A 17,180-nucleotide genomic window follows, 5' to 3' on the forward strand; every position below is an offset into this window, starting at 1 on the left:
ACCCACCCCCCAACCTCGTTGATCCGACCAGCCATCTGATTCCCGGTGGCGCGTTGACCCTGCCTCTGATTTTCAGCACGGCTTTCCACCCCCAGCCAAGGACCCCATGAGTTGGCCTGCCGCCCCAAGGGGCAGACGCGCTCGGCGCGCTGCTTCACGCGCTGCTTCATGGGCTGGTTCATGCGCTTTACACAATCCCACGTGTGCCTTGCGCACTCCTCTCGGAACAGGCCTTCCTGTGTCTTTCATGATCTGCTGTGCTGCTGTCTTTTTGGGTAACAAGGGAACCATCCCGGCCCGAGGCTGCAGACTGCCCCCTCGGGTGGGCCCCCGCCAGGGTGAGGGGTGGCAGGCAGCTCGGCCAGGGTGGGTGGGGGGTGGAAGCTCGGCCAGGCCGGCGGTTAATGCATGTCGCACCGCGGGGTGCCAAGCGTCTCGCGCATCTGCCGGCAGCGCAGCGCCTGGGCCATGCCTGTATCACAATGCCTGGCATCGTCCAGGTGCCGCTTGGCGGGCAGCTGGCTGCGCGGCGATGCGCTTGCCATCCGCGCCGCCCGCTCCCTTTCCTCTTCCTACGACTCGCGACGCACCCGCACCTGAACCAGGTCCTTCAGATGGCCCTCCCCACGGGGCGGCGCATGGCACTGCGCAGGGGCGTGAGAGGGTGGGGCAACGGCGGCTGAGGGGTCGCGCGGAGCGCTGCAGCACATTCTCCCCATTCCCCGCCTGGCAGCTCCACCCGCCGGCGGTGGCAGCAGCGGCGCAGGCAGCAGCCAGCGGCAGCAGCCCGCGGCGGGCACGAGGTGCTGGGCAGGCAGGCGGGGCCGGCGGCGCCGACCGGCCCAGCTGCTTCCACTCACACGGCGGCACTTGGCTCCGTGATAGCAGCCGCCGGAGGACACATGCTCCCAGGGGCACTGGGGAGGGAAGCGGAGGGCGCTGCAGGCAGGCGCGGCCGACAACCCGGCAGGGAGCGCACAAGTCAGCGACACGGCTGCAGCAGCGCTTGCACGACATACATGTGTATGCGCAAAGTGGCTGAGCCGGGTGATCCTGCAGGGAAGGACCCTCTGGGACTGGCCCCACCCGACCAGCCAGCAGCTTTGGCAGGACGGGCAGCCGGGCACCTGGTGGCGTAGGGGCGCAGCTGGAGGAAGCCGTGACTGAGCCAGGCGCAGTCACGAAGGTAGCGGCCGCAGAACTCCTCAAAGCTATGAACCGCCTGGGGGAACGGGCAGGGCGGAGCGGCATAGGACGAGGATGAGCGCCGGCGCATGCATGTTGTGGCAGCGCGTAGCGATGCATGGTGTGACCTGGCGGGCCCTTTGCCAGCAGGCATGCCAGAGCCCGCCCTCAACAAGCGAACACCCACCAGCGCCTGCATGGCTGGATCCAGGCCCGCCCCCACGTCTGCTGCCACGGCGGCCTGAAGCTGGCTGCACAGGGAACGCGGGCGCAGCAGGCAGCCTGGCTGGCCGAGCAGAGCATGCCAAGGGCACTGGCAGGGTCCACGGCGCGCACAGCACGCCAGCCAGGGCCGGGCAGGCACACCCGACAGGCCGGCGGTACATGCGGGACGGATCCTCCATCAGGCAGCGCAGCACGCGGTGCTTCAGTTCTAGGAACCCGGCTGCACCTGCACACCGCGGGCCGGGCAGCCAGGTGGCACGCTGCCGTCGGCGGCGGCATTGATGGCCACACCACAGAGCAGCAACAACACATGTGCGTACACAAGAGTGCCGACCAGGCGCGCACGCGACTCGGATTGCAAGGCAGCTGCGTGAAAAGGCCCCGCGCTGCACACCTGGGGCGGGGCGGAAGGTGGCGCAATCTGGGCCGGGGGTGAACAGGTGAGGCCGGAGCAGGAGGAAGCGCCGGAACGCGGCCGCCTGCATACGGAAAGAGGAAGAGACGGGCGGCAGCGGCTCGTGGCGGGCATTGCAGGAAACGGCGCTGAGATCTGGTGCCAACATCTGGCACTTGCGAGCATGGCAGGGGGGCTGCCTGCGCTGCCGCTGCACTCACGGGCAGCTCGCCCGCAGCCTGCAGGTAGCAAGGGAGGCCTGGCGAGCTCTGCGCCGCTTCCAGCAGCGATGCGTGCGCCTGCGGCGCTCTCTGCATGAGCTGCAGGCAGCGCAATTCCACAGCCAAGGTCGGATCCTGCGGACAGGCAGGCAGGCAGGCAGGCAGGCCGTAGGGCAGGCTGGTTAGCGAGTAGTCGAGAGCGCAAGAAGGGGGTGGCATGTCCAGGTGTGCGGTGTTGCAATGCATGCGGGCGCGAAACTGCAGCAGACCGTGCAAGGCAAGCTCACCAGGAGCCCCCCGTCGCTGTGCACAGCGCTGCAGCCCAGCTCTCCCGCCCTCAGCACTGCACCAGCCCTGGCAATCGCGCCTTCCAGGGAACCATCTGTGAATGGCGCCCCAGCCGCCCTGGCAGCCAGGGCCTGGGCCTGCTGCACAGCCGACATCAGCGTGCCGGCTCGGCTGGCGGTAGCTGCTCGGCTGGCTTCCGCCGTAACCACTGGCACGCCTGCAGGGGCTGTCGCTGCCACTCCAGCGTCGCCTGCTTGCACCGCACCCGGAAAGGACCCATCCGCTGCATCTGCTCCTGCTGCTCCAGCCTGTGGATTCACCGCATCGTCCTGCCCGCAGCCCCTGCTGCAGCTGCGGCTGTGCTGCCGATTGTTGGTGTCCCTGCTCCAGCTGCTCCTGCTGCGGCTCCTGCTCCTGCTGCTCCTGCCGTGGCTGCTGCGGCGGTCACGAGAGCGCCTGCTCCTGCTGCGGCTCCTGCCGCGGCTGCGGCGGCGGCTGCTGTGGCGGTCACAAGAGCGCCTGTGCCTGCTGCGGCTCCTGCTGCGGCTGCAGCGGCGGCTGTGGTGGCACGTGCGGGCACTCCTGCTCCTGCCGCGGCTCCTGCTGCGGCTGTGGTGCTGACTCCGCGCGCCCCTGCCCTCGCCCTGGTTCCTGCCCCTGCCGGGGCGCCCGTCGGGCAGTGATTCAGAGGCCTGCAGCCTGGCAAAGGCCAGATCCTGGGGAGAGCCCTCGCCGCGAGGTGGCGCATGGCACTGCAGCGGAGGAGGCGGCTAAAGGATGGATGTTGGAAACTTGCAGAAAGTTCAACCTTCAACTCTTCCACTCTTCCTTGCAAGCAATCCACGGCCCAGGGCCGAACAAGCTCTGCTCTGGCGCAGGCGCACACGTGCCATGTTTGGCCGATGCGGCAGCAGGGCCAGCTCGCTGCTCACATAGAGGCACGCGCCCCGCCTCCGGCAGCCGTTATGCTGGATGTGCTGGAAGCGGCACTGCGCCTGGAAGGTGATGCCACGACCGCCAGCGAGCCTGCAGGCGCTGACCCAGGGGCAGGGCGTGTGCAGTGGGCAGGCACAGGCTGCCATGCTCTCAGCTACAGAGCAACAGAGCCACCGAGCTGGGCCCATCTCAATGGCAGGCGCCTGGCTGGACACAAGCGCTTACGCGCCGCCGCTCGCCTGGTGTCGAATGGGCGCAGCTGGCAGTGCTCGTCGCCGTCCGTCCAGATGCAGTCCGCCAGGTACTTGATGCAGAAACCGACAAAGTCCGCCCGCGCCTGCAGGCGCAGCAGCACATCGTGGCAGTGCATGCGTCGGAGACGTGAGAGCAGCAGCATGGCGGCAGCAGCCTGCCCGCCTGCGGGGCAACCCACCATCTTTTGCATCTGGCGGCTCATTCCAGCAGGTATGTCGACTGCCTTCTCCAGATCCCTGCAGACAGGAGGAGGATCGGGGCCTCAGAGTTGGACGTGACAAGCGGCACGGCCAGTGCGCTGCTGGAGCACAGCACGGCAGTTTGCACACGCGTGCTCCACGGCAGGTGCCAGCAGCAGCGACAGGCAGCTGGCTGCTCACGTGGCTTTGGCCCGCCTGAGGAGGTTGGCCTCCTTTAACTCATCCAGCACGGCACGCTTGTACTCAAGGAATGCGGCGGCGCCTGCGACGGCGGCAGCGGCGGCGATGCGCCCAGTGAAGCAGTCGCCTCGCCCACACACCGACGCAAGCGTCCGCCCGCAGCCGGGCCCCAAGGCCTGGCGCAAAGGATCAGGCCGGCAGCGCTGCTCAAAACGCAAGCGCTGCGGCCACACGCTGCCAAGCCGCCTGCCAGCCAGCAGCTCACCCGGCACTGGAAGGATGCCAGCAGGGCCGCGAACAATATCAAAGAGGTGCGGGCGTGATTGCAGGAAGGACCAAAACACCTCCTGCGCAGTGTCCCCGGGCCGCAGCGCCAGGTAGGGCGGCAGCCGGCTCTCGCCGCGCCGGCTGCCGCGGCGCACCTGCGCCAGCAGGGTGACGGGGGACATCGGCCGCCCCTGCCCCCACCGCTGCAGCACCTGCAAGCACCGCCGCTCCAGGCACCAGGACGGGTCCTGCAGGCAGGCAGGGCAAGGCAGGGAGGGGAGGAGGCACCAGCGATGTGGCAGGAATGCTGCACAGCACCGGCGACTCTGCCCCTGGGCTGCGGCTTGGCTCCACCACGCACGACACTTGTGACGCATTCGCAAGCCAACCGCACGCCCTCCCGCCAGCCTTACCCAAAAGTCTGCCACGGCTGCATCAAGCTCTGCCTCCGCCTCCCCCACGCCAGCGCGTCCGCTGCCCAGGCGCCGCGCCTTGTGGCGCTCTCCTCTGGCGGCAGGCTGCCGGTCGTCCAGGCGGGCGATGGGCTGAGCTGCAGCGCGCTTCTTCCCCCGCCCCTCGCCCTCCTCCTCCTCCTCCACCACCACCACCACCTCCTCCTCTTCCTCCCACCTGCTGCGCTTCCTGACCATCGCCTCTGTCTCCTCCAACGCCGCAGCCCCCGCCTCGAGCCGCTGCGGCCGCCCCTGCTGCTGAGGTGGCGGGTCTGTGCAGAGCGCCAGCACCAGCAGGGCCTGCTGCTGCCCGGCCGCACATGCTGCTGCCGCGGCCTGCCGCTGCAGCTCAGCCAGCAGCGGGTGCGCACCCGGCTGCCGCTCCAGCTGCTCCCGCACCACGCTGAGTGGGGCCGCCAGCAGCTGCCGCGGCTGCTCCTGTGCGGAATGCCAGGATGGCAGCCCAGGTGCAGGCAGCAGGTAGCCACAGGACTTGGCCTGAGCAGGGAGGAGGGGAGGTGTGGAATGGAGTGTCAACCAGCCAGAGCGGGCAAAGGCGGGTCGGAAGCTCAGGTGGGCGGGCAAGCCCAAGGGGAGTGGAGGGGATGGCAATGGGCTGGCAGCAGCGGAGGGGCGACCGCCGGCAGCAGGGCTTGCCTCCAAAATGTCCAGCACCGCTTCAAAGGTGTCGCCGGGGTCTCCATCCGGGGCGGCAGGGCACAGCAGGCAGCAGGGTGCGGCCAGCTCGCGCCACGTCTGCACCGCCGCCGCCAGCTCAGCGCCCTGGCACTCCTCTGCCAGGTTGAGGCTGCAGGACAGGCAAGCAGGGGAGGCAGAATGGTCGGCTCCTGCTGCGAAGCTGGCATTCCTGGTGCCAAGAACAGACAGCAGCAGCCCCCTTGCCTGCATCCTGGGGGCAGCAGGCCGCTGCCACCGGGCGCGCCGTCGGGCCGCCACCACCGCCCGCGCACCGGCACTGTTCTGCCGTCGCCGCTGTTGTCGTCGTAGCTTTCAAAGCAGACCTCCAAGCGCACTTCCTCCCAGCGTCTGATGGGAGAAGGGCCCGCCGCCGGTGTCAGCGCCCGAGCCTGGGAGCCGGCACACCGTAGGGGCGAAGCAGCCAGCGACGGTGCTGCACCTTGCGCGGTGCTATTTGCCACCTCCTGCCCGCCCTCCTCCTCCTCATCATCATCGCTATCCTGCAGCAGCTCCAGAATCCCAGCCTGCTGCTGCTGCTGCTGCTGCTGCTGCTGCAAAGGTGGCGGCGGCCGCTGGCCGTACTGCTGCAGCGCCAGGCCCGCCTGCTGTTGGTGTGGCGGCGAGGTGTGCGCATGGCGGTCAGCAGCATCCATCACAGGGGTTGTTGAGTTCATGGGCGGCGCCGCTGGATCCATGGCGGCCACAGCTGCTGCCGTGGCCGCTGCACACGTTGGCGGCACCAGCGGCTGCTGCCAGCTCGCTGGCTGGTGGGTTGCCCAGGGCGCTTCGCTGGGGGCACAGATGTTTGAAGCCGCCTGCCGCTGCTGCCGCCGCTGCCGCTGCTGCTGCTGCTGCTGCCTCCGCAGGTGTAGGCGAGGGTCGGTTGGCGGCTGGAACTGGGCTGGCGCCGGCGGCGCCGGTCCAGGAGGCATGGTCTGGTGGTGGTGGTGGTGCTGCTGCTGCAGGGGCGGCGGCGGCAGAGTGGCTGCGGCTGTTCTGATGGATGGGAAGTAGCCCAGAGGCTTCTGTCCATCCTGTAGCTCTGCAGCCAGAGCCGCCACCGCAGCAGGCGGCGGCAGCGCCGAGCCAGCCGAAGCCGCATCCCTGCATGGCACCAGCCGGATGGCAGCAGTGGGCACGCGGGCAGCCCAAGGCGCCAACCTCTGGTTTGTGGCGAGCAGAGGGATGGTGTGAGCAGGCCGCTTCCAGCCATGGGGCAGGAGCGTGTGCCGGCGGGCAGCATGACCGCATCAGCGCACCTCTGCAGCTTTGCAGGCCACTTTGTGGCCAGGCAGTGCTGCCAGCGAAGCTCCGCTACCTGCGTCAGTGGGCACAAGCACAAGAGTGAGCGCCTTGGGATACAGCAGGGCAGGGTGGAGCTGCCGTTGAGGGTGCACACAGCCAGGCAGCGCGGCACACACACGCTCGGACACCCCAGCTAAGAGGCGCCCGGGCCAACCTCAGCCACGGTCCAGGGCTCCGCGCCCGCCGTCTGCTGGCACTCCGAAAGCTCCCGAAGCTCTGCATCCGTGGGAGCGCCCTCCTCGGCGTCGGGCCGGGCGCCAGACACATGCCTGGGGGGGCACTGAAGCATCGTCTCGCCCTGCACAGCAGCAGGCCGGCGCCGTCAGCGGCAGCTCTATCGGGGGCAGCTGGTGCCCTGCTCCCACTTTCCACTCCCCATCCAACGGAAGGTGCAAGGCCCTGCGCCCGCTGCACGGCGGGGCGTGTGCCGGCACATTCCGGAGCCGCGCTGCCGCTTGCCTGGAGGCGCAGCGTGCCATCGGGCGTCAGGCAGTCGATCTGTCGCAGGATGTAGGTGCGGTTCTTGATGCGAACGACCAGGCCGTGCAGCAGGCTCAGCCCTGTGCCTGCAAGCCGAGGGTAGCACAGCGGGGTGGGTGGGTGGGGTGGGTGAGCGTGCGGCAGGGCTTGCACAACCAACACTGCTGCACTGTGGCGCCACGCATTTGGCCGTCCACCCTCCCTCCCACCCCACGCCGCTCATCAGCCCCGGCCCACCTTGCAGCGCGCGCTCCAGAGGCAGCACAGCCAGCAGCTGCTCGCGGCTCAGCATCACTCGACGCAGATTGTGGGCGTCATAGAGCGCCGGCGAGCCACCTTGGGAGCGGAAGGCCGGCGGCAGCAGCTGCGGCCGCGTGGCGCCGCAGGCTGGCAGCGCCCACCCGCCGCTGCCGCTGCCCTGCAGGCTCGCCGCCGGGCTCGCCAGGCTGCTGCTGCTGCTGCCATGCAGGATCATTCTGCTGTTGCGTTGCCGGTCTCACGCGCTGCGCATCCCCCGGCCTTCCCGGCCTGCCGCAGCCCGGTGTCCACAGCTTCCCCGCAACACACCGCGCCAAGGAAGGATCAGCCAAAGAGTCGGTGCAGAAAAGGCGGCGCAGCTCCCGCTGGCACCAGTGGCCGCAGCAGCGCAAGCTGCGGGCGGTGGCGACGGCAGCGGCGGGCGGAGGGCACGGCCACGGCCAACGAGGCAATCCCGCTCCAGTCCAGGAGGCCTTGCAACGCCACACGCTGTACTCTGGGGGAGCTTTGGCTGCTCGGCACTTGAATAAGCAGCGTTGCAACCCGCCCGATCGCGGGTTCCCCACCTCCTCGCTGTTGTTTTCACTGCGCGCCAGCCCGGAAGTCTGGCCGCGGCATATTTGACTCTTCCACGCGCTCGAGAGGGCGGAACGCGAGAGTTGCGCTCGAGAGGGGCCCGGGAGGCGAGGGGTGCGTTTCTGTGAGCCCAAGGCGTGAGTGCACTCACAGATCGAATAAGGCCAATGCGTACGGCATGCCGAAAGCATGCGGCAGGGGCTGACTTGGAAGCTGTCGCCGCTGCCCGGTATGCCGCTGCCCGGTATGCCGCTCACCTCCCATTTTCCTCTCTGCGCGCTGTTTCTTTTGAAGGCTCTCGCTCAATGCGCAGCTTTTAGCACCTGCAATGTACCCAAAAAACATGGCCAGTGAGCAGCGTTTGGTGTGCACACCCAGCGCAGGGTCCCCTGGCGTGTCGGCGTGACAGAGGCCTCCTCCGCTCGCTGCTTGCCGATGCTGCTCTTCCAAGGAGCAGCTGATGAAGCCTTCAGTTTGAGCCTCCTCAGCCACATGCCTTCCTCCGATCTTTCCAGCAATTCGTCCAAGGTCAATTCCCCATCTGGATTCTTCTCTGCAGATCGTCCTCTAGTGCTAGGGAGAAGGCCCCCGGCCCAAGTGTGGCAGCCTCACAGCCTCGCCCCTCGCCCTCCCTTCTCCTGCGCCTAGAAGCAGCGGCTCCCCTGCCGACCTTGCTGCTAAGTAGCCCCAGCCACAAGCCTCTGGGACACAGCACAGCAGGAAGCAAGGCCGTTGCACTGCCGCCAACTCGCCCGCGGTGCGCCCGCGGTGTGCCCGCCGGCCCCCCGCCCCCGCCAGGCCTTGGATGGGAGCAGGCAGTGCTCACATGCAGGCAGCCTCGCAGCACACGTCCCAGCCACCAGTGGCCCAGCCCTTGCCCCCAGCGCCAGCAGCACAGCTGGGGTTCGGAGCGCCTCAGCTGGCAGGCGTTATGCCGGCGCCAGCGGGTGCAGCGAGGGGCCCCACGCGGCCGCCTTTCGGCTGCCCTCAAGCAGAAGCAGCAGCAGCCGCAGCAGCGCTGCAGACCTTTGCTGCTGCGCCAGCCAGGCAGCAGCAGCTCGGCCTCGAGGGGCCGCCGCCACAGGGCGAGAGCCGCGGCGCGGGCGCTTTGCCGCCGCGGCAGCCTGCGGCCAAACGGCGGCTGAGCAGCCAGCTGCTGCGGGCAGAGCTGCATTGTGAGTTGGCGGCAGCTGCGGCAGAGGAGGGCTCCGGGGCGGCGGCAGATGCCAGAGGAGGGTTTGGGGGCCAGACCGCCCCCTGGGGCTGCCCGAACGCCAGCCCGGCTCGCACCCCCACCCCCAGCGCCGGGGCCGGCGCCAGCGGTGGCAGGGGCCCACAGCCACCTCATGGGCAGCTGGTCCCGCGGCTGCAGGCCGCCAGCTGGGACAGGGGCGTGGGCCTTGTGCTGGTGGGGAGCCACCTTGTGCTGAGGCCCCTCCCCCGCATGATCCCTGTGCCGCTGAGCGCGGCGGATGCCCAGCCGCCGGTGCTGCGGGTTGCCCGCTTCTCATGGGAGTGGCAGCTGGGGTACGGCTGGGTGCAGCAGCCGCATCCTGTGGCCCCGCCCGTGGCGCTGCCGCAGCCGGCCTGGCAGCCCGGGCCGGCAGGCAGCCCGGGCCGCGCGGCGCCGCACCGGCCGCGGCTGTTGAGGGCGCCGCAGGGCGCGGCGGATGTGCCGCCGCCGCCCCCCGCTGTGGTCACCGCGCTGCCGGCAGACCTGATGTCAGGCAGGGGCCTGGCCCCACGGCATCGCTACCCGCCGCCGGCCACGGCTGCGGCTGCTGGAGCCACCAGGGGATGAAGCCGCTCATCTGCTGCTCGCATGCCGGCTGCCAGCCCAGCAGCCGACCCGGCCTCACGATGTGCTGGTTGCAAGAAGGAGTTTGTGGGGAAATGCTAGTGGAAAAGGCTAGTTAACAAATGCCAGAGGTGAAAAGACGTTATTCACAATGCGCGCCAACTAAATGAAACAGGATGATACAAGATGGGCCCGGGCCCCGGAATCCCGCCGCCCCAAGCTATCCGGGCGCGGGCGGCGCCAGCGGCAGGCTGGCCGGCGGCAGGGTTGTGGGCACGCCGTCTGCGCAGGAGCCATCCAGGTTGACGATGGAGCAGAGCTTGCCCTGCTGCACGCGTGTGTCTGTGCAGCAGGCGTTGAACCCAAGCGAGCTGGGCGTGCAGCATGGCAGCATGCTGGGCGTGGAGCAATCTTCCCCCGGCTCCAAACACGCCTGCAGGCAGCAGCGGGCGGGGCGGCGCGGCAGCGACGAGTTGGGGGTGCCTGCCGCCAGCTGAGCGTGTGATCCCGCAGCTGGCAGCAGGCGCGCCGCCTGGACTGCCCGGCAAGCGCACCTTGGCTGGCGCCGGCTCAGGAGAGGGCGACAAAGGCGGCTGCGGGGCTGGCTGCTGTGGGGGCGGTGGAGGTGGAGAGGGCGGCGGGGGCGGCTTGCCCGCCAGCAGTCGTCTGCTTGCTTTCAGCAGCACCGCTTGCCGCAGCGCGTCCACCAGCTCGTCCCTGTCCACCGCCGGCGTGCGTACACCCCTCCCCGAGCAACTCTCTGCAGCAGAACCCAACCCGTGCATGAGAGGGGGCGGGAGGGAGCTCTTGCACGTACGCCCAAGCGCAGCTCCTGCCTCACCTGTGGCAGCTCCAACCCCTGATAGCAAGGCCAGGAGGGCCAGCAGCAACTGTCCTGCTACAATCGACGACATTGAAATGCGGGTGCCGCCAGCACACTACGGGCAGCCGTGGGAGAAGCGGACAGTGCCTGGTGGGCCAGGAGGGAGAGAAACCCACGGGAATGGGGCCTCCCACCAACCGCAGATGCTGCAGAGAAGCTCATCCATGGCCGGTGACGTGGCGGGCGGCAAAGGCCTCATTACCTGCTGTGCCTGTCTTCCTCTCGGGGAGCCGACTTTAAAAGGGTTTCTATCAATTATGGGCTACTGTAGGCGTCACGACATCCAGGCAGGCCATCGGACAGGGAGAAACACTACGAGGGGAGGCCGCCGCCCGCCGCGCGGCGCGTCACGGCGCCTGCGCCTGTGCCGCGGCCGCCGCCGCCGCCGCCCGCTGCTGCTTCATGGCCTGGTGGTCAGCAAACACCTCTGCAGCCCATAACAGTGTGACATGGTCAGGCGGACTGCGCGGAAGAGGCTGGGGAGGGCAGCCTGGCCCATGCTGGGCCAGCCAGCCCAGCGGCAGGCACGCAGCGGGCACACGTGCGCCAGGCACCGCTGCGGGGCCCCACCTTGCACCAGCTCCGCCAGCGGCCGGGCATAGTTGTTGGGGACCGCCGCAGCAAACACGGCCTCTGGGAGGCCTGCAGCGGGGGGCAGGGGGAAGCGGGGCAGGGCCAAGGAAGTGGGGCTCACCACGGGCTGGCAGGCCGTGGCAGGTCTGGCTGGCTGAGGCACGGGGCCCGCATGTGTGCGCGCGAGGCGCAGGACCACAACACACACGCACACGGCATGCCGACGAGCCCGCAGCCAAGGCCCAGCCAAAGGCCGCCTCGCTCACCCGCCTCCCGGACCGCCGCAATCGTCTCCATCACTTCTGCAGCATACATACCCGACAGGAACAGCACGCGCCGCGTGCCCAGCGGCGCCTGCGCAGCCAGAGCAGCGGGCGGCCTCAGCGGCTAGGCTTCGGCGGGCGGGGGAAGCCCAGGGCACAGCGGGGAGCACAGAGCGCGTCGTGGCACCCCGTGTCATGGTTCCATGTTTCGTGCCTAAGCAGAGTGCCAGCCACCCCACCTGCTCAAACTGCGGCACAGGCTCCAGCTCCAGCGCCGCACCCAGGGTGCCATCCCAGGCCGAAGCCGGCGCGGGGATCACCTGCGCGCGCAGGGCGCCAGGTCCACGCTCGCCGGGTCGCACACAGGAGGCAGGCCAGCAGACATAAGGTGGACAGCAGCTCATGGTGGGGACGCCGGGGCCGCTTGGCAGCAAGCAGCCCGCCCCACCTTGACCATCTCTGCTTCCATCTCCTCATGCAGCAGCCGCCGCAGGCGCTGAAACTCGTCCTGCGTGAATCCCACCGCCAGCAGCGCCTGCAGGCAGGGGCGGCGGGCATGCATGAGGCGCCTGTCTGGCAGCTGGCGAGGACAACGACTGCCTGGCAGGCTGCAAGGGCAGGCCCGCTGTGCGCCAGGGCCGCACCAGCGGGCCAAAGGGCGCCTCGCTGCTGCCGTCGAGGGAGCCCGAGCTGGAGGCATCGAGCGGCATCATCTTGGCGCCCTCCTCCTCCTCCTCCTCGAAAGGCTGTGGCGCCGCCTGTACCTGCCGCCGCCGCTGGCTGCCGCGGCTGCCGCTGCGGCCGCCAAACAGGCTGCCAAAGGGTCCTGCCGCCGCCACAGGCACAGGCCGCCGCCATTGCGCCTGCCGCCACCACCCGGGCTGGTCGGCAGCTTTCCCCAGCTGGCAGCAGCATGGCTGCGCTCTTCTGGGGGTCTGGGCGAGGCGTGGGTGGCCCACACAAGCTGCCGAAAGGTTGGGTGTCGCCATGTTGCGGCAGGGCCGTTGAGCTAGTAAATCAAGGCGAATACTCAATAAATTGAGCAACAGGAGAGAGATCGCTGCTCCTCCCCTTCTTGAAACCTGACCAGCGCCTGAAGCCCAATGCCCAGGCACAGCGTTACAGCGATCCACCGATCCACCAATCTCATGCCCTGAAAGTCGTTTTGCTGGGCGTTGCGTCTGACCACCAGTCTCGTGTGCAGCCAGCCATGCCGCCGCCTTTGGCGGGAGAGGTGGCCCCAGGTGCGCAGTGACGACACATGTCAACCTGCAATGCTGCACCGCCGCCCCAGCCGTGCCTGGCCGCCGCCGCCCGCCGCCTGCCGCCAGTCGAGCGGCGCCGCCGCCACCTGCCGCTGCCGCTTGCAGGGCTCTTCGTGGGCGGCCTGTCCAGCCTGGACCGGGTGCAGGAGCTGGGTATCACGCATGTGGTGGTGAGGCGCGGCCATGGGGCGCCGACTGCCTGCCTGCTGCTCGTGCTCCTGCTGCCGCCGGCGGAGACGCACCCCGCCTCGCGCCGCCCGCCTGCAGACGGTGCTCAACGACCCCGGTTCGGTCCAGCATGCAGCGCTGGCGCCAGGTGGCAGCATCCGGCGCCACCTGGTGGATGTGGAGGACGCAGAGGAGGCAAATCTGCTGCAGCAGCTGCCCGCCGCGGTGGCGTTTGTGGCGGCGGCGCGGCGGCCTTCGCCCGGGGCCGGGCCCGCCCGCGGCGGCGGCCGCGTGCTGGTCCACTGCGCGCAGGGCGTGTCCCGCAGCGCCGCGCTGGCGGCGGCCTGCCTCATGGCGGCCGCGCCGCCGCCGGGGCTGGAGCCGGGCGCCGCGCTGGCAGCGGTGCGCCGCGCCGCGCCCGCCGCCGCTCCCAACCCGGGCTTTGTGGCGCAGCTGGAGCTGTTTTACGCCATGGGCTGCCGCCTGGAGGAGTCCTATGTGCCCTACAAGCGCTTCCTGCTGCAGCAGGTGGGCGTGTGGGGCAGGGCCTTCAACCGAGCAGCAGCGGGCAGCGGGGCTGGGAGACTGGCATTAGGCGGTGGTGGCGTGCTGCCACCGGCAGCGCCTCTCGGCCAGCCTCCCTCCCACCCCCACCTCCCCCGCCGCCCCGCAGGCCGCGCAGCAGTACCGGCAGAACGGGCGGCTGGACGCGGTGGCACTACCGCAGCCGCAGGAGGGCGCGGCGGGTGGCGGCGGCGGCGGCGGCGGCGGCGGCGCCACGATGTACCGCTGCCGCAAGTGCCGGACGCTGGTGGCCACAGCCCACAACGTGGTGGAGGTGGAGCAGGTGGGGGTTGTGGGAAGAATGCAGCTGCGTGCTGTGTAGAGAAGCCGTGGAGAGAGTGGTGCCCGGCGGGAAGGAGGAAAGAACGGGGTGCCACCTTGGCGTCGATTTTCTTGCCAAGGTTGCGTTTTGGCCCTTGGGGAGCTGCTCACTCTCTGTCGCCGCACACCTCTGATGATGTGGCTCGCCCGGGCTCTGGCCAGGGCCGCAGCCGCTGGGCAGCGGCCCCGGGGGCGCGCTGGCGGCCCCGCCCCGCTGCTGGCAGCCGCCGCCGCATGCAGCCCCGCGGCCCGGCTGGCTGCGGCATCGTCCTGCACTTCCCTGCCGCCACTGCCCGCCTTGGATGGTGCTGGGCAGGCACGCGGCGCTAAGGGTTTGCTGGCAGGTGGAACGTGCAGGCAAGCCGAGAGCTTACAGCAACACCCTGGCCCCGGTGCCCTGCTGCCCTTACCTGCAGGGCCCCGGCGCCGCGGGCTTCCGCTGGCGCAAGCGCGACAAGCACCAGCACCAGACGCTGGCGGGCGACGGCGGCGGCCCCGCTGCCAGCAGCAGCACTGAGGACGGCAGCCTGTTTCTAGAGCCGCTGCGGTGGATGTGCGAGGCGGGGGCCGGCGGCGCGGCGGCGGCGGCCGCGGACAGCGTGGTTGGGGGCGCGGTGCAGGGCAAGCTGTACTGCCCCAAGTGCGCCCCGCTTGGTTGCGCCCCCGGGTCTGCCAGCCAGCCCTCCCCAGCCTGCCTAACCCACTGCACACAGCCCTCCCCACCACCACCATCACCACCACCACCGCCACCACCACCATCACCACCACACATGCACGCTGTAACCATGCCGCTGTGCTGTGCTGTGCTGTGCTGTGCAGGTGCGGCGCACGCCTGGGATCCTTCAACTGGGCTGGCACGCAGAGCAGCAGCGGCGCGTGGGTGACCCCGGCCTTCCAGGTGGGCGTCATCGCCCGCAGCTGCTCCTGCTGCCGGCAGCCTGCCGCGAGGGGCCGGCCGCCCTCTGCAGGCAGGTGCCTGCCGCGGCCAGCTGCCCACAGCCTGCCTGGAGGGTCATGACACTCTCACCCATTCTGCGTGCCTGCGTCCCTGCGTGCCTGCTCCATGCGCCGCCGTGCAGCTGCACCTCTCCAAGCTGGATGCGGTAGAGCCGCGCCCGGCAGCAGCCATCCGCCAGCCACGCGTGCTGGGCGACGGCACACAGCCGCGGCCAGCAGCAGCAGCAGCAGCAGGCACACCAGCAGCAGCAGCGGGCGCAGCAGCAGGCGCAGCAGGCGCAGCAGGAGCAGCACCAGCAGCCGTGCAGGGCGTGGGCGAGGCGGCGGCGCAGCTGCAACGCGCCTGCCTGGCCGCCGGCCCACAGCCGCCTGCTGCTGCCGATGCACACGCTGGCGGTGCTGCCGCCGCTGCTGCCGCCACCGTCGGCGCCTCCGCCGGCACCCCCAGCGGCGCCGCCGACGGTACCAGCGGTACCACCTTCTTCCGCTACCTCGTGCTCGACTGCGACGGCGTGCTGGTGGACAGCGAGCGCGCGTCCTGCGAGGCGCTGCGTCGCGCCATCCTGGCCGTCACTGCCTTTGACATCCCGCACGCCTTCCCAGCCGACTTCCAGCCCGTGTTTGGCATGGACGTGCGCAGCTGCGTGGAGTACTACCAGCGCCGCTTCGACAAGTGAGCAAGGGAGAGCGGCAGGGGCGGCGGGTGCGCTGGGGGCCGGCCTGCAGGGGAGCCCTGGGGTGGCTACCCCACAGGGGTGTAGCTGCCCCTGCAGGCTGCCCTGCAAGCCCCCGGCCTCACTGCGCAGGCCCTGCTGCCTCGGGTGTCCCGTTTTGGCGGCGGCAGGCCGCGGGGCGGGCCGCCGGCGCGCCGCGCGGCCCATTGCCGCCGCCGCCCGCTGCTGCTGTCGGCGGCCCGGGCCGAGCGCCGCCGCCGCCGCGCCGCGTGCAGGGCAGAGTGGGGCCCCGCAGCCGAGGTGGCTGCGCGGGTGTCGGCAGTGAAGGAGGGGCTGTATGGCGAGCTGACGGCGGGCGGCATCCGCGCGTTTCCGGGGGTGGAGCGGCTGGTGGAGCAGGCGCGGGCGCTGGGCATGGGGGTGGCTGTGGCCAGCAGCGGCAGCCCCGAGAAGATTGCGCACAACCTGGGCAGCAGCGGGCTGGCGTGCCTGTTCCCAGACCCACACCTGGTGCGCTCCCTCTGGCGGCTGAGGCTGGATGGCGTGGGGGGGGCAGCGGCGGCGGCGGGCTGCGTGTGGGGGCGAGCGCCCAGGGGTGTGGCCGGCGGCCGGTCACCGGTGCGCGCGAGGCGCAGCCCTGCCAGCTGTCACGGCGCTGGCGGCGGCGCGTGGCGCATGGCATGTGTGTCCAGAGTGCCTGCCTGCCCGCCTGGCGCGCCCACCCTCCCACCACCCCCTGCGTTGCTCCCTGGCCTGCCTGGCCCGCTGCGCAGGTGGTCAGCGCCAAGCACGTGGCTCGCGGCAAGCCCGCCCCCGACGTGTATGTGGAGGCGCTGCGGCGGCTGGGCTGCACCGAGCCGGCGCGGGCGCTCGTGGTGGAGGATGCGGGTGGGTGGGGCGGCTGCTTGTTGGTGGCTGGTGGGCCTTGCCGGGGCACCGGCTGCATGCTCGTGTTGCGCTGGTGGGGCTGGATGTGCAGGCGCAGGTGTGGGTGGGCCGCTGCCCGCTGCCGACGCTCCTCGCCTGCCTGTCCTGGCCCCTCCCTGGCAGTGAATGGCCTGCTGGCGGCAAAGGCGGCGGGGGCGTTTGCGGCGGCGGTGGCCACCTCGCTGCCCGCGCACATGCTGGCGCCGCACGCCGACCTGGTGCTGGAGCATTTGAGGGAGCTGGACCTGGCGGCGGTGGCGGCGGCGGCCGAGGGAGCGGCCGGCGGCGAGGAGCGGCGGCCACAGCGAGGCGGCGAGGGGGAGCATTAGTACCACTGACGCTGACACTTGTTGCGCGCTGCTCCCGCTCCCACCCACTAGATGGAACCCCGGATTTGTCAGAAACGGCCGGGAGGCGCCTGTTTAGGCGCGAACGGGTGGTTTGTACTGCATTGCCTGCACAAACACCGCATTTAGACCGTGGCTGGATGTCGTGGCTGCAGACAGAAGTTTCCATCTGTTCCCGGGCTGCTCACGGCGCAGGTACTCCGCACGCAACTCCACAACTTCGCAGAGGCGGGGATCGCCGCTCGGCCGGCCGCCTTTCTATTACAGCGTGCCGCCCGCGGTAGTGGCCGCATAATTCAGGGAGAAGGCCAATAAATATGGAAGGCCACAAGCGGCTGTGGGCCGTCTTGGCGGTCTTTGCCAGCCTTCAGGGCTGTAGAGCCCTCATGGTGAGCTCTATTTGGTGGGGGGCGGCAGCTGTGCCCCAAGCTTTGGGGTCCTCACCTGCTTCGATCCGCGCTCCTCGCGCTCCTCAGCCCCGGCCCCTGCCCAGCACCAGGGAGGCAGCGGAGTGTTCAG

The 17,180-nt window shown here is 70.1% G+C and overlaps 3 protein-coding genes across 3 annotated transcripts; 1 reads left to right on the forward strand and 2 right to left on the reverse strand.

The window, feature by feature from the left end:
- Positions 1-572: 572 nt before the first annotated feature.
- On the reverse strand, positions 573-2,468 carry CHLNCDRAFT_138330 (expressed protein; the record flags this gene model as incomplete). Its single annotated transcript, XM_005844895.1, has 8 exons — positions 573-644; positions 861-939; positions 1,128-1,222; positions 1,373-1,436; positions 1,570-1,636; positions 1,805-1,889; positions 2,026-2,160; positions 2,313-2,468. The coding sequence occupies 8 exons, from the start codon at positions 2,466-2,468 to the stop codon at positions 573-575; spliced, it is 753 nt and encodes a 250-aa protein (XP_005844957.1).
- Positions 2,469-10,949: 8,481 nt separating this feature from the next.
- On the reverse strand, positions 10,950-12,588 carry CHLNCDRAFT_138333 (hypothetical protein; the record flags this gene model as incomplete). The annotated part of the gene is made up of 7 exons (XM_005844896.1): positions 10,950-11,029; positions 11,173-11,244; positions 11,442-11,529; positions 11,678-11,758; positions 11,887-11,973; positions 12,083-12,340; positions 12,526-12,588. 7 exons carry the CDS (start codon positions 12,586-12,588, stop codon positions 10,950-10,952), a joined length of 729 nt encoding a protein of 242 aa, XP_005844958.1.
- A 60-nt stretch (positions 12,589-12,648) lies between these two features.
- On the forward strand, positions 12,649-16,643 carry CHLNCDRAFT_138334 (hypothetical protein; the record flags this gene model as incomplete). The annotated part of the gene is made up of 10 exons (XM_005844787.1): positions 12,649-12,682; positions 12,809-12,873; positions 12,971-13,399; positions 13,545-13,718; positions 14,173-14,396; positions 14,576-14,654; positions 14,836-15,386; positions 15,663-16,005; positions 16,161-16,275; positions 16,438-16,643. The coding sequence occupies 10 exons, from the start codon at positions 12,649-12,651 to the stop codon at positions 16,641-16,643; spliced, it is 2,220 nt and encodes a 739-aa protein (XP_005844849.1).
- Positions 16,644-17,180: the final 537 nt, after the last annotated feature.

Source organism: Chlorella variabilis (assembly GCF_000147415.1).
Source record: "Chlorella variabilis unplaced genomic scaffold CHLNCscaffold_20, whole genome shotgun sequence".
Classification (NCBI taxonomy): Eukaryota; Viridiplantae; Chlorophyta; class Trebouxiophyceae; order Chlorellales; family Chlorellaceae; genus Chlorella; species Chlorella variabilis.